The sequence below is a fragment of the Peromyscus californicus genome, unplaced genomic scaffold, assembly GCF_007827085.1.
Source record: "Peromyscus californicus insignis strain IS unplaced genomic scaffold, ASM782708v3 Scaffold_5__1_contigs__length_169319896, whole genome shotgun sequence".
Classification (NCBI taxonomy): Eukaryota; Metazoa; Chordata; class Mammalia; order Rodentia; family Cricetidae; genus Peromyscus; species Peromyscus californicus.
Genome location: NW_026294573.1, coordinates 55,197,019 through 55,213,521, shown reverse-complemented (window position 1 = coordinate 55,213,521; position 16,503 = coordinate 55,197,019). Strand labels below are relative to the sequence as shown.

The following is a 16,503-nucleotide window of genomic DNA, read 5'->3' as shown; positions in this document are numbered from 1 at the left end:
GTTCCCCTTCTTTCATTTAGATATACAAGCAGGCATAGGAAATGTAGTTTAGTCCCACTACAAATTAAAAGAGAATTTTTTAAACCAAAATAACACTGAGTATGGTAGTTTTATCTGTAATGACATTTCATCCTCAGATAGTTAGCTCTAATAGAAAAGGATGTTGTCTTAAGTCCACATGATAAACTTGACCTTTTGATCATTTTACTCAGCCTTCTTCATATCATAAAGAGATAGGGATATATAAGCTTTCTACTTAGTTATTATACTGGGCACAGCTGGATTGGATGTAACTGTGTCTAGGTTGTCTCTGATAATTATTTCCACATGCTGTTTTGTGTCCCACATAAAAACTAATTGATAAATCTTGTGACCACTTTAATTTTTTATTTATTTGCATTGTGTACTGATAGATATTTGTGTGTATATATAATCACATATACACTATGTATGTATATGTACATACACACGCATATATGTAGGACGCTAAATTAAAATTCACAAGTATATGTTTATAAATGTGAATGTTTTGGTTATTTATTAAAAGGCTTTATAAATATATACTGTCTTATATAGCTAGGCTAAAGTTCTTAAAACTTATTAAAATGGTATTTGGGGCTCTAGTAAATGTTTTATAAAAACCCTAAAATATTGTTTGTATAAAACACTATTCATCAGGATTATAGGACTAATGTTTCATTATACACATAGATTTTGACAAATATTTTCTTCCAAACAGATTCTAATGAAAAAAAATTGATTAAAATTTTATTTCAGTTAGGTAATAGTCGTGGGAAAAATAAGAATTATATGGCATAAAATGCTTTATGTTAATCAAAATGCCTCTTAGAAATGTATTTTTTAAATTTTTATTAAAATGAATTGCTTCCAAAAATATTCTTAATATATAAATGAAAATGATAAGACTCTTACTGAGCTGTAATACATGTAAAAAGGACATATTTCTTTTCAAAAATCTTTTGATTTTAAAATTTTTCTTTTCACGATTAGGATTTCAGAAGGGAGATAGAATCCCAACAAATGATCCCATTCAAAACCTAAGTATTTCAAAGTTCTTATCTTATCCCATTTAAAGTAAAGGAAAAAAACATTATTTTAAAACCAAGCTGTTACTGACTGCTCAAACTGCTTAAAGCCTCATGACTGCTCAGGCTGAGTTCTGGGTTTTTAAGTTTCTGCTTAATATTCCCTCACAACTTTGAGTATAAACCTGCAATTAGTAATTGCTTAAAGCTCAAAAAAGAAAAGAAAAGAAAACAACAACAACAACAGACTAAATGGTGCAACTTTAAAACTGGGAAGTTACAGATGTAAATAGAAGCTACAAAATCAGATTTGACAACCAAGAATCCATCTTCAGTTACAGCTATGTGTATCTATGTACTGTCTACAGGTGCTTAGGTTTTCTGTCATGTACATAGTGCCAAAGTAGTTTATAAGTAAGTGTAAGTTATAATTACCAAATTAAACCCAAATTCTTCTTAGTTCGTAATGTAACTGAAGTTTGAAGGTTTATGTAGTTAAGCTTATGAAGGAGCAGGGCAGAAAGCTCTGAGCTTCCTCTTGGGGATTGGGTCCTGGGGTACCAGGAAGGAGTGGCTGAGACCTCTGTTTAGAGAGGGAGGGGTGGGGCTGTGAGGACAGGGTGTCTGTGCTGTCTGGGTCAAAGGGCATCAGAGGGAAACGGAAGGGTGTGGTGGAGAGGGGACAGGAATATATTAGCCGAGGGCCCTTTAAGGCTAGGAGCCCTGAGCCTCAGCTCAGACCCTCAGTCCTCTGGAGTCTGCTCCAATACCAGCCATGCTCGCCGCCGCGGGCTCCCTGGTGGCCGCCATCTGGGCAGCGCTCCATCTCCGGACTCTGCTGCTGGCTGCTGTCATCTTCCTGTTTCTGGCTGACTACTTCAGAAGCCGGCGCCCCAAGAACTTCCCTCCAGGGCCGAGACGCCTGCCAGTCGTGGGCAACATATTCCAATTGGACTTTAAGCAGCCCCACCTGGCGGTCCAACAGGTAGGAAGGGACAAGGGTGCCTGGCTCTGCCCTGACCTAATCCTGAACTGCTGGATCTGTGACTTCCGGGACTGGGTTGGGATGGGCGGGGTTCTAAGACTCATGCTCACAGTGGCTAACCCCAGGCCAAAGAGTTAGCTTCTGTGAGTGCTCCTTTAAGAAATATGCAGCTCAGCAGGGCAGTGCTGACGCTGGCCTTGAATCCCTGCACTCAGGTGACAGAGGCAGGTAGATCTCTGTGAGTTCGAGGCCAGCCTGGTAAACAGAGCCAGTGCTTAAACAGCTATGGCTACAGACTGAAACCCTGTCTCCAAACACCAAAACCAACCAACCAAATCATCCCTACCACCACCACCACAACAACAAAACCCCGCAGCTCAATTTCCAAATAATTGGAGGATTTCTTATCCTTGACATACTTCCAGGGTGATTCCATTGTGGTCACAGAACACACTGTATGTTTTGAATTCCTTAAATATGCCAAGGTCTGTTTGATGACCTAATAGTAAATTATGATAGAGACATATGCCCTGGCACTTTAAGAAATGTGTGTGAAACCCTTGCGACTCTGCAGTTAAAATAGTGTGTGTGTGTGTGTGTGTGTGTGTGTGTGTGTGTGTGTGTGTGTGTGTTTGTGTGTTCTACTCCTCGTGACTAGAGTTTTGTATAGATGTTAGCTCTCTCTTACTGAGCCTTATTTTTTTCTACATCATTACTGACTGCTCACCTACTGATGTAAGAAAGCCACAATCAAGTCTCCAGCTCCACTGGGAGAGTGTCCCCTTCTCCACTCAGTTCTGGAGTTCTCCTTCATTAAATTGGAAAGTCTGTTCTGTATATACAGTACACATTTAAGATTGGCAGGTCATTTGATGACTTAACCATGTGACCATGTAATGACCCTCTTTATCCAGAGTAAATTTGTTTTGCCTGATTTTTCTTTCATCTCTTACACCCTGCAAGCTCCCTTTTGGTCAGTATGTGAAAGGCATATGCTTTTTAGGCCTTTTATTTTTAACTACTTATAATACTAGGAATGCATTCATCTGGACAACATATACTTGAGCATTTTTTTTTATTATTCAAGTCTCATCATTAATTGGGGAAGATAGAGCACCTCTGTTTACAGTTTCTATATAAGCATTTAAATCCAGTCTTCCATTGCTTTGTGGTTTGTCTATTTGCTCTGTTTTCATTCTTGGTTTCCTATCTTCCCCTGGGCTTCTTGGACACTTTCCGAATAGATGCTTTTTTATTCACCTTCCCTCTCTTTTATCGTCCTCCCAGGCTTTTCCATGTGAAGTGAAGTGACTGCAAACAGGGAGGAGCCTTCTCCTGTCTAGGACACACTGCTGAGATGTCCCCACACACTGAGACCCACATCAGACACTGACCTGCTCTTCAGTGTCCAGTGCAGCTAGATCTCAAAAGCAGAGGAGTCTGTTGTCTTTGCCCCTCCTCCATTACTGTCTTTTTTTCTGACCTTTTGAGTTCATGGTTTTCTTTTTGACCTCAAGCACTTTCTTTTTCCATTCCTCCAGAGGAGGCTATAGCAGAAGGAAATGTCTTAGCTTTACCCCACCCTAGAATGCCTTTCCCTTCCATTCCCACACTGTCTTTCCCCTGATTTAGGACACTAGGTTGACAATCTGCTGCACTTAATGTTCTTCTACTGTTCCCTTGCTGGCCTTGGTAGTTTCACCATAAATATTGAAGTTTGTTGTTGTTTTGTCTCTCTGCTTTGAAGAGATTCTGTTTTCCGTTTCCATATTGATTGTGGTGGTTTTGCTTTACTTGTGGCTTTATGCTGGTGGGGTCTTCATGGAAGGTTTGTATTTTGCCAGACTAGGAAGTTTCCACCATTCTTCAAGTATGCTCTCGTCTACATTTTCTTTATTCTGCTTTTCAGGACATTGGTGCGCAGCTGTGACATCTGTGCTGCTGGGTCTTGCTGTTTGCCGTCTGCTTTCTCTGTGCTGTGCACGGTAGACCTGCTTTTCTTCTCTGCACTGCCCAGGATTGCTCTTACATTACTTCTCTGCCAAGCTTTCTGTTCAGATCTCCACTTAGACCACTGCAGCTGTCTGTCCTCAAATTTACCCCTTTGCTTCTCTTACCTGTATCTTTCATTTCCCTGTTAAGAATCCCCGCTATTTGGAATAATTTTGTAATAACTATTCTGAAATATTTATTTCTCCCTTCTTTCCAACACGTGTGCCATCTCAATAAAATTGAGGTTCTCTTGAGTCTTAGTGAATGAACTAAGTAATGTCAGATGGATGTTTTGTGTGGTGTACTGTAAGACTGACGCACACACTAGGGCCATATTTTACTTGCTGAGCTTTTGAAGCTCTGAGAACTCACTTTTGTGAGTGGTGATTCAAATGGAAATTTAAGACTTTGTATATTGATCTGAATAGCCCCAGTTTGTGTTCAGCACTGCTGACTCCTCAGTTTCAGCAGCACGGGCTGGTAAGAAGGAAGATAGCTGCAAAATGCATGGCCCCATCAGAATAATGCAGCTGCACCTCACTATGGGAAGATAAATGCCAGTGATCATCCCATAAGTGTCCCATGGGAAAGGGATGTCCTTATTTCTGCAAAAGAAGGGTGTGAGCCAGAATTCTCTTTCGGGCTTCTGTGGGAATTCTCTGTATAGCAGTTCAACTGTAGAAGTCACAGTTCAGCTCATAGACTCAACCCAGGACAGACACATAGGTACAGCAGGTAACAAGATGGCATCCATGAACCCTACCACGCAGCCCCTTGTCGGGTCCCATGTTGATAGTGTTCGACTCCAGGATGTAGAAGCAGAAAGCTAAAGAGATCTCCCGCCTGTTGAACCTCAGTTTTGTGGTATTTTGGCAAAAGAGAGTAAACTTTGGAGTTTTGCTTCTGACAAATGCTGTTATAAGTTGCAAGAATAAAAAGACACGCTTTTATTTTATCTTGTGGGCGTTAAAATATTCGATGTCTTGCTACACTGTCATATGAGGTTAGGTGATGTGTCCCTTGGTGCAGCAATAGGAAATGATGTCACTGAGGCTGGGAACATCAGGCCAGCCCAGTAATATTTCACTCCTTTATTTTGTATTTTCTATGGGTTTACATTTTGATATCTGGGTATAAACAAATAGAGTTAAATGATACAATTTAAGCAAATTAAATTTTAATTCTTGCTATTAGGAAACAGTCCTCACAAGCTGACCCATGGCCTTCCCTTTGGGTTTTATGCTCCCCTTCATTCAGACTCCATGATAAGCACACATGGAGTCATGTTAGCAGTCATCTACTAGCATTCCATTTTCCACTGAGTAAACCTGTTGAGGAAAGGGGTGATCTGATGCCCCCATGTTGTTCAGTGAGCTAATGACAAAACAAGGGCTTGAACCCTACATGATTTGACTCAACACTTACTGTCTCCACAAATCCTAAGTAGAAGAAAAATGGCATTTGATAACTACAGATATTTGTTCCCAGACTTAGCATGACAGGCACAACACAGAACAGTCTATAGTCAAATGAATCCTATGGATTCTGGTAATCAATGGTGATAGCATATGAAATCTAGATGGACAGGCAGCTCTAGGCCTAGCCTTTGATAGAATGATGGCATCAATTGTGTGGTGCTTTGAAGGAATGTTTAACAAGTGTCTAGTGTAGTAAAGGGATGAGATATTTTAAATCAATTAAAATGACATCATTTAAAACAGGATGAGGTCAGTGAAGAAGCTGGGTTGCTTGTTGAGCATGTGTGAACTGTACTTCCCTCCAACTCATAGTTTCTTAGCTTTCTCTGTAGTAGTTCACAGAATCATTATAGGAACGTTACTCAAACAAGAGAAAGTCTTAGCAGACTGAAGTGGGCATGTGATACATAAGTTAGATATTAGCATGTACTTCAAGCTAGCTGTAACAATGGGACCCCAACATACAATGGTCCTAAGTATACCTTATATGATCGTTGTATGTAGAAAATTACTTAATAAATTCCAAGTCACTGTTAGGATGTCTTATGTGAGTTGATGCTCATTCCATTCTCTTTCTTTTCCTTTTATTCATCTTTAACATCTTATCAGATCAGACTCCTGAGAACACACTTGGATTTTTGCATATTAGGCAAGAATTTTGTGACCTGAATGCTGCATGACCCATCTGCGCTGTCTCTGGGCTCTGCTTCTCTGTCTTTCTGTTGCTTCTATTACCAGAGCCCTCCTCTAAATCACATTCAGTTATTTAAATAGCCACAGTTACTTTGCTATTGCTTCTGATATCATAGTTATTTATGCAAGCAAACCATCAAAAGGTATTTTTATTTACAGTGAATTCCATGCTTGCAAGCCAGAGAGGTAGCTCAGTGGGTAAGGGCACTTGCTGCAAAATTTGGTAATCTGAATTCGATCACTTGGACTCACACAGTGAGAGGAGAAAACAGACTCTGGAAAATTGTTCACTGACCTCCACAAGCGCAACATCACACACACACACACACACACACACACACACACACACACACACAAGACACATACACATACACATACACACAATCACACAATCACATACACACAGAGTCAGTCAGTCAATCAATCAATCATTGTAAAAATATTTTTTCTTATTCTGTGCTTGCTACAGCAGACTTGCGCAGACATACCTTGGTCTTTGGCAGGTGGCATACACTGTGTTCTCTGCCTTCCCTAGACTGCAGAATGCTGGATGTTATAGAATTTGCTTATTTATTCAAATTTATGTCCTCAAGCCTTCTTCTGGGGTTACACACTATAACACCATCCACTCACTGATTTATGTTAATGAATTTGTATAGGTAAATTCCATTCTTGCTATGAATTTGAGTTTAGTGCAGTAGCAAAGAAAAGAAAATCAAAACCATTTCCACAAACCGAGGTTATCATTCACAAGGAAATGAGGACTTGTCAATATGATTACCATTTGCTGCACATATGCTTACCATCCCTGGACACACATGTATGAGCACACTCACCTCTAACCATTGAAATATCTTTCAGCTTGTGAAGAAGTATGGGAATGTTATCAGTCTGGATTTTGGAATCATGTCTTCAGTGATTATAAGTAGCCTGCCCTTAATCAAAGAAGCCTTTACTAACCTGGATGAAAACTTTATGAGTCGCCCTATATTTCCTATACAAAAACATATCTTTAATGAAAATGGTAAGTCTTTTATGTGTTGTAAGATATATATTGTAATTTTTATGCTATATAAAAGGCACCTATATGCCTTATTTACCCAACATTCCCATAAGCCAGTCCCTTCATGAAATGCCATCATTAATGGGAGCTGGATACCATATTTCTTGAATGAAAGCACCCATAAGATGATTTTTAGTGTGTCTTAGTAGAGACTGAGTAAAACCACGTGTTTAGTAAAACTAACTATAGATTCTTTGATAGGAAGTAACCACAGCACCAAACACAACCATTTTCCCACTCCAACCCTAGGAAAATGGATGTAAGTCAGCTTCTCTTTTTACTACATCTTGCTTATAGCTGCTTGTACTCTATCATTAAAATCATGAGGATTTCTAGGCTCCTAACTAATGCTATAATTTATTAGTATGAATACTTTATATTATCATCAAATAAAGTCATAAGTTGAAAACAGAATCTAAAATCTATTAATCCAACAAAACAGCATTTTAGATGCTTTCTAATTACTCTGAAATAATTCTACATCAATTCACTGTATTGTGTGCTATAAGAATCTAAGTGCTAGACATAGGTCTTAGAGTTACTGCTGCTGTGATGACATACCATGACCAAAGAAACTTGGGGAGGAAAAGATTTATTTGGCTTATGCTTCCATATCACTGTTCATCATCAAAGGAACTCGGGACAGAAATTCAGGGCAAGAATTTGGAGGCAGGAGCTGATGCAGAGGCCAGGGAGGAATACTTACTGTCTTGCTTCTCATGACTTATTCAGCCTGCTTTCTTATAGAATCCAGGACTAAAAGCCCAGGGTTGGCACCACCCACATGGAGTGGACCCTCCCACACCAAACACTATAGCCCTATATTATGGAGGCATTTTCTCAACTGAGGCTCCCTCTCTTGAATGAATTTAGCTTGTGTCACATTGACATAAAACCAGTCAGGACAGTATAAGTTAATAACAGGGATTTAAATAGTAAAGTGGTATCAATAAAGAAAGCTTTTATCAGAGATGTCTAACATTGTCTAAGGATTCTGGAAAAGCTTCTCTGAGTAAATGACATCTAAAAAATAATTAGTCAAGGGAATATAATATCCTTGAAAGGACAAGAAGGAGTGAGGTGTTGAGGAACTGAAAGACATCCAGTGTTGCAAGCATGGTATTTAAAGAACACAATTAAGTGCACTTGATACTTCTGACCTTGATCACAAGAGCACAAGCAATGTTTGCTAAATGTTGATTTTTATTCTAATAGCCTGGAAAACTTCTGAGTGGTTTTGAGCAGAGGAGATCTTAGGATATCAGGTAGGGACTAGAGAAAAGGCATTAGGAAACCTGTTTTCAATATGAAGGGTGGGAGCTTACACACTCCAGTTGCAACACTAGACTGTGAATTCAACCAGGGTGATGGCATTGAAGCCTTATAAACACAAATCCAGGCATGCCAGAGGGAAGCCAACATGACTTCATGATCTAGATGCCAGGATGCTGAGAGAATTCCACCAGGAGTTTGATGACTAACCTTGGTTGTCAACTTAACTGCATTTGGAATCAACTAAAGTCCTAGCAACTTGGCACACAAATGAAGAATTTTGCTTTATTGAGTTATTTGAGGTGAGAAGACCCACCCTAAATCTGGATCATTTGAGATCAGAAGACCCATTCTAAATTTGAGCCACACCTTCTGTGGCAGCCCACAAAAAAGGACATGGAAAAAGGAAACTTTTGCCTTTTGCTTTCTTGCCTTCACTCTCACTGGCAAGTTCAACTATCCTGCTGATGAAGAATTCCTTCACGGGTATTAGAATCTACTACTTTAGGATTCCAGTGAATACGAAAGACTAACTGAGACATCCAGCCTCATGGATTGAACAATCATAGCATTATTGGCCTTTCTATTAGGAAACAGTCACTTTTGGACTAGCTTATAACCCATTCTAATAAATACCCCTTTAATATCTCTAGATTCATTCTATCATTGCTAGTCCTTTAGAGAAAAGTTTCTCAACCTGTGGGTCACGACCCTCTTGGGGGATGGAACCTTTTCACAGGGGTCACCTAAGACCATTGGAAATATCAGATATTTACATTATTATTCATAACAGTATCTAAACTATAGTTGTGAACTAGCAACAATAATAATTATATAGTTGGGGGTCATTACAACATGAACAACTATATTAAAGGGTTGCAGCATTAGGAAGATTGATAACCACTGCTTTAGAGAATCTGAACTAGTACAGACTGTGGTACCAGGAGTGGTTCCTGACATTTAGCTTGACATAGATAAGAAGACTTATACATACTAATATATACATATATTAATAAAAAATGTGGACACTTTGAACACAAAGTATAGATGCATTGGTTCTGGGAAGACTTGAATTTGATCACCTCATTGGCTACATAATAACCATGTTCCCTTACAAATTTTACTTTATCCTTGTATCTCATTTTTCTATCCATTGTAATAGATCTGGAAAGTTCTGGTAATAAGCCTTTGGATTTTCTAAGAGTACTAAATTAAAGTATATATTAGAAATACTGACAAAACTGTGTGATGTTGCAAACCACCAGGAGATGCTAGCCATTGTGCTCCTTGCTTTGTGATATTCTGCCTAGACAGCTGTCAAGCCCCTTTTTAGCCCTTCTCCTTCCATCATACCCATGCCCAGCCAGTTTCTCGGGTAATTTTAGATCAGAATCACAATGCTATAACCCTGAATCTCTTTCTTCCAGGGTTGATCTTCTCCAGAGGCCAAACATGGAAGGAACAAAGAAGGTTCGCCCTGATGACACTGAGGAACTTTGGATTGGGAAAGAAGAGCTTAGAACAGCGCATGCAGGAGGAGGCCCGACACCTTGTGGAGGCCATAGGAGAGGAGGGAGGTGGGCATCGCATGGGCAGGTGCTGGAGGCTGTGGCCCTTTCATTCATTGAATAGATTCTTCCTAAGTGTCTATCTAAGTGCTTGTCCTGGGCCCTGCACTGTGCTGAGCACTGAAGATTGAGCTAGTGAACATGTAGCCATGACCCTGCCCCAGGTGATCTGCAGCTAGACACACAAATGGTCTTCAGACACACTGTTGCACTTAAGGCCTGGTCATCAGTCTGACTTCCCAGATACTGACAGATTCTTTGGTGTGTGTTAAGCCTCATAGCAAGCTATACCCAGAGCCTCTTACATGGTTCTCTGTTATATCGAATTAAGAAACCAATATCTTTAAAAGATGCATCTTTTTCTTTATCCACCTCCAGGACAACCTTTTGATCCTCACTTCAAGATCAACAATGCTGTTTCCAATATCATTTGCTCCATCACTTTTGGCGAACGTTTTGAGTACCATGACAGTCAGTTTCAGGAGCTGCTGAGGTTACTGGATGAGGCCATGTATTTGGGTACCTCACTGATGGTCCATGTAAGCATTCTGGCTTCCTTTATTTTGGGAGAAAGTTGGGCTGGGGCTAATTCAAGTACAGGTAGGTTCTTTCTTTCTTTTTTTTTTATTTTTTATTTATTTTTTTATTTTTTAAATTTTTAAATTTTTTACTTTATTTTACAATACAATTCGGTTCTACATATCAGTCACGGATTCCCTTGTTCTCCCACCTCCTGCCCCTCTCCCCTTCCCCCCAGACCACCCCCCATTCCCACCTCCTAGATGGTCATTCTTTATATATATATATATATATATATATATATATATATATATATATATATATATATATTTAATTTTGCAATACAGTTCAGTTCTACATGGCAGTCACGGATTCCCTTGTTCTCCCCCCTCTCGCCCCCTCACCTTCTCCCCAGCCCATCCCCTATTCCCACCTCCTCCAGGGCAAAGCCTCCCCCACGGACTGAGATCAACCTGGTAGACTCAGTCTAGGCAGGTCTAGTCCGCTCCTCCCAGGCCGAGCCAAGCGACCCTGCATAGGCCCCAGGTTTCAAACAGCCAACTCATGCAATGAGCACAGGACCCGGTCCCACTGCCTGGATGCCTCCCAAACAGATCAAGAATTGTTGAGACCAAGGTTGGATAAAGCACAGGGACAAATAGCCAAACGAATGGAAACACATGAACTATGAACCAATGGCTGAGGGGTTCCCAACTGGATCAGGCCCTCTGAATGGGTGAGACAGTTGATTGGTTCTTTCTTTTTGTTCTCAGAACTTTTTGAAAATAAATATAATGTCTTCAAGTTGAGTTTGATACAAACTGATCTGTTGATTTGGAAGTTTTTAATAAGAAAACTTACTGTATACAAAGTGTTTCTAATATTTTAATGAAGTACCAACATTTATGTGATAGTTATGTATGTCCAAATGCTGCTTTTTTTAAAGTATGGAGATATTATTGTTGATTTTGTCCCTCTCTCTCCCATACCTCTCTCCTTATATCTTACATGCATACCCCAAGTATCCTTTCTAGCTCTCCTCCTGTGTACAATGCTCCTCTTTATTAACCCTTCGTCATTGTTCATTAATCTTTTCTCAATGGTTAGAAATTTAGTTGTTTCTAAGTTAAATTTTTTATTAATAACATTGTTGTTAATATTTTGTGTTCATGTTGCCGTATCCACTCATTTTTCTTATATTTTCATTTAGACATAAAAGGTAAGTAAACGTTAAAAACTGGTTCCACTATTTAGATGCCCATTCACTTGAAGCTGTCAATATTGTAACGCCTTAGATGTAGCCCTTTGGGATCCAATCTTTACCCCCCGTGTTGCTGTGCTCTATGTCCCTATGCTTATCCCTATATAAACGTTTGTTTTAGAACTGGCCTTAGCTATCTCTGAAATATCTGATAGGTTGAGCTTTCATCTTTATTTGGTTCTAGGAGCTTGGCATTTTTCTCCATGTTTTTTCAATGAGCCACTGTTATTCAAGAATTTATTTTTCAGTCTCTATATATTTGTGTATTCTCAGTAACTGGAGGAACCAGCCTCCAGTCACCACCAGGGTATGCAAAAAAAAAAAAAAATCATGAATGCAGCGAAGGCTAGACTTTTTCTATCTGAGGGGAAACATAAGGAAACACATGCTTTCTGATGGTAACTTTTCTCTTTTACTATATCTTGAAAAAATCCTCTCTGAAAAAAATCTCACTTTTTCTACATAGATAATTCCACATTGTTACATTCTCCACACAGCCCACATACCTATTTTGCATATTTACATCACTTTTCTGTACAGCTTCATTTTCCATGACATCTCTTTTTTATATAGCTTCACATCTGTCTTCTATACACATTACTTCTCTCTACTCTGCTACATTCCTCTCCATATTACTACATCATTTATTCACTCTTTACTCTTTTTTATATAGCTTCACATCTGTCTTCTATACACATTACTTCTCTCTACTCTGCTACATTCCTCTCCATATTACTACATCATTTATTCACTCTTTACTCATTCATTCTCTCATTCATTCACTCTCTCACATTACTCCTTCTGCATACTCAGCTACATCTCCTTTTCAGTACACACACATACACACACACACACACACACACACACACACACACACACAAACCACTTTCCCATTCACTACTTTTCAACAGCCAAACTCTGTACAAATATATGTTACATTTTCAGGGTTCGACCCATTCTCATAAAACATGATAAGTCACACATTTTCTCGCAGGCTAGGTAGGTCACATTAACTGGCCAGTGAGTAACACTTGGCTGTACATGTAATTCTTTCACAGACAGAACAAAAGTGACTTGAAATTCAGGACTTAACAATAACAATTGGCTGAACCTTGACCCTGTAACGTAAAGTGGGAGAAAGCCAACTACTGAGAGAATTATATCTACTAAAGTTGCTTTGTGTCTGACATTGGTTTAACAGACACTTGGGAACTTGTCCTTGTGTGTTTTCTGCAGGGGCAGCTTAGTCTGTTTTGAATTTGATCTGAAGTCTAAAATTAGCTGTCTTTGTGACTGAGAATACTGTTACTTTCCTGTGTCAGTTAAGAAATACTCTAGTATTATTTCTATTCATCAGAGTTATACAGCTTAAGAAGAAATCATCTTCCAGGCCATCCACCACTATAAGTGTGTCCAAAGATGGAATATTTTCATCAAATAAACACACAAGCAGTGGCAAAACACCCATAGAAGTTCTTAGGAAAGAAATATATTGGCACATGAGAGAAATTACAGACAGGAGCAACTGTTCATTTACAATCAGTAACTCCAGGGCTTTGTCAAGTGGGGATTCCCATCTGGTGGGTCAACCTGTTAAATACTAGTTGTTACCTGCTGTATATTACCACGGCCCTCAGCAATGTAGTTTCTGTAGTGTTTCTTGCTATTGATTTTAAGGTTCATTACACTATGGTCTATTTGGATATAACAATATTTCATTCTTTTGTATTTAGCAAGACTTGAGTCTTTATTTTAGAGAAAATTTCAGGTACAACTAGTAAGAAAGTATATTGTTTCATTTGGATGGAAAGAATCCTCTCCAGATGTCTGTTAAGTCCATTAGATCTATGGTACAGTTTAGCTCTGAGATTTCTCTGTTGGTTTTTTACTTGGGATGTCCTATGCAGGAATGGGAGTGGAGTGCTGACATTACCACAGTTATTGCATGAGAATCTGTCTGAACTTCATATTCATTGTTGTTTGTTTTATGAAATTGAGAGTCCCAAATTTTGGTGCATATATATTTACAATTGTTCTAATTGACGAATTGTTCCTTTTATGGAAGTGTAGTGGCCTTCTTTATCTCTTTTAGTTAATTTTGATTTAACATCAGAATAGCTAGTCCAGCTTGTTTCCAGTTTCTGTTTGCTTCATGGATAAGGTTATCATGGAGAGAGGTTAACTCGTTACAGTAATTCTGTCAGTTTTATTTTTTCCTGGTTGCTTGGATTATTTGGTTTTTGCTCTCCCATGATTAGTATTAAGGATTGGCTTGTTTACTGTGTTAGACATGATGGATTTTTTCCTAGCTCTTCTTTATTCAGCTGTTCTCATTAAATTTACTCTTTCCTGTGTTCTCATGATTGAGCCTCATCTTTCTTCCTTCTCTGTGTGTAGCACTCAATTAAGCATCTTCTTCAGTGTTGCCTTGGTGGTCATTTTGGTCATTGGATGTCCGTGGGAAGTTTTTAATTTAATTACGTGTGTGTCGGGAGGTGTGCATGTTTATGTGGGTGCCAGGCTTGTGCAGCCAACACCTTTACTAACTGAGCCATCCCCTGGGATAAACCCTTTAAAACTTTAAATATTGCTTCTTTCCTTTACAGTTTGGATTTCCCATGGAGATATTTTTATTTGGTCATATTTATTTTGGGATCTCAATGACTCTTGTATTTGAATGTCTGTTTCTTTGACTTGGGAAACATTCTGCTGTAATATCATTGAATTCATCCTCCATCCCTTTACTTTTTATCTCAGCTTCTGAATAAAGTCCTGCACATTCTTGGGCTTAGTCTCTTGATCATATCATGGTTCTTCTACATTCTGGCTGTGGTCATTATTTACATTGTTAGTTACTGCTGTTGGAATGTAGCTTTTCCTCAGCAGTGTTCTCCCTTCTGTATCTTCTCTTTGGTGGAGACTGTTGATGTTTTCTGATGAGGTCTTTTGTTTTTATTTTCTGTTTTGTTTTGTCTTGTTTTTTATTCAACTTTAAAATCCCAACATTTCTATTTGTTTGTTGTTTGTTTTTATAAACTCTCCATTTCCTTGCTGTATTTTCTCCTATTCTGCCCAGTTTTCATCTTTATGCTACCTCTCTCCTCCTTTCCCCTGTTTTCTCCACTCAGCTGACCTTCACCTCTAGAGCCCATACTGGATTCCTCTGCCTGTTTGCATCTCCATCAGTCTCTGATCATTTTGACCAGAAAATACTTGGACACCCAATATTTGACATATTTCAAGGTCTTTGAATTGAGTTATGATTTTTAGAAGCATCATCTCACCCTTTTCGTTTCTTGCATTTGTTTTACTGTATGCATCTATTGATCGGGATATCTGTTCTGGATTCTTTGAAATGATCTTCATATTGAGCAACCTGTTCTTGAAGGCTAGTATGATTTGCAAGTGGAAAGAAACTGCTCTAGCAGCAATGTTAAACTATACAGATATAAAAACACACTTAAAATTATTGATTGGTAACCAAAATGTGTCTGTTGAAATGATAATGTGAAGAGTGTTGTGCAATTTGCTATGAAAACAAAATTATTTAAGGTACGTGTGGAAACATAAATAAGTGAGATAAAAGGAGGAGACCAGAAAAGGGAGAAAAAGAGGAAAAGCAAGGTTCAATAACAAGTGAGTGGAGAGAAGTGTAATAAAGGAGAAGAGAAAAAATATGAGAGATTTGGGGGAGGGCAATCAAAAATATTCCTCAGTAGTTGAAATAAAATCGAATGTAAGAAAATAAGTAAAATATAAAAGTATTATTTTTAAAAGTCAATAAAGTCAAAATATTACTAAATGCAAGGGGTTTATACAAATGCACAGGGTTATAGAAAATAATTTATGGAAGAGAACTCTTATTGTCTACAAATGAAAACAAGATAAATAACATTAGATGAATTTATGAAGGGAAATAAAATCTAAAAAATGTAATAATAATAATGATGATGATAATGATAATAAAAGTGTCCACTTAAAAATCTTGCAAATATAAAGAAAAAACGGAGACAAAAGAGAGCAATAAAGAAAAAGCAACTGACTCAGGTGCGTTCTGAGTCATCAAAAATTGGAGGCTGCTGGTTACATGCATGGAGGAGGTGAGCTGAGTCTGACTCCTGTCTTGCCTTTGGCTTATGCTGTTGCTGAGTCTGTACTGGAGCAAGCATCTCCTGTATTCAGAATTGTCTTCACAGATGCTCTTTTCCTTCTGTGGGTAACAGCAGCGGCCTCTGCAGACTGTAATTAACTTTGCATTTTGTGATCAGGGCACATCTTATACCATCAAGACTTCCTACATTAAAACCCCTGGTGAGACTCACAGGTGGAGGTGTATCCCAAGTGTGTTGGGAGTGTGGGAATCAAGAAGAACTGCCTTCACATATTCAGGGTCCCTGAGTACTGATCACCATGCTGCAGGAATGCCCTTCTACATGTCACACAAACCCCTGGAATGTCGGAGTTCCTGGATTCTACAGCAATGAACCACAGGAGGTTACCTCCATAATTTGACCTAGTCCATGATCTCAGACTCAGAAATATCAAATTCCAGTGTTAATTTCAGTTGAAAAGCTCAATTTGTAGCCACTGCAGGTGTGGCTATCTCCCCTTATATGCTTCCCAGCT

The 16,503-nt window shown here is 38.8% G+C and overlaps 1 protein-coding gene across 3 annotated transcripts in view; it reads left to right on the top strand.

Annotated features, from left to right (window-relative positions):
- The first annotated feature begins 1,683 nt into the window (after positions 1-1,683).
- The window catches only part of LOC128097418 (cytochrome P450 2J4-like), a 31,727-nt gene continuing 16,907 nt past the window's right edge, over positions 1,684-16,503 (top strand). For all 3 annotated transcript variants that reach the window (XM_052717910.1, XM_052717912.1, XM_052717911.1), the window contains exons 1-4: positions 1,684-2,031; positions 7,056-7,218; positions 9,957-10,106; positions 10,476-10,636. In XM_052717910.1, the coding sequence (XP_052573870.1) occupies positions 1,822-2,031; positions 7,056-7,218; positions 9,957-10,106; positions 10,476-10,636 (684 nt within the window). In that variant the 5' untranslated portion in view covers positions 1,684-1,821. The remainder of the gene's footprint in view (positions 2,032-7,055; positions 7,219-9,956; positions 10,107-10,475; positions 10,637-16,503) is intronic.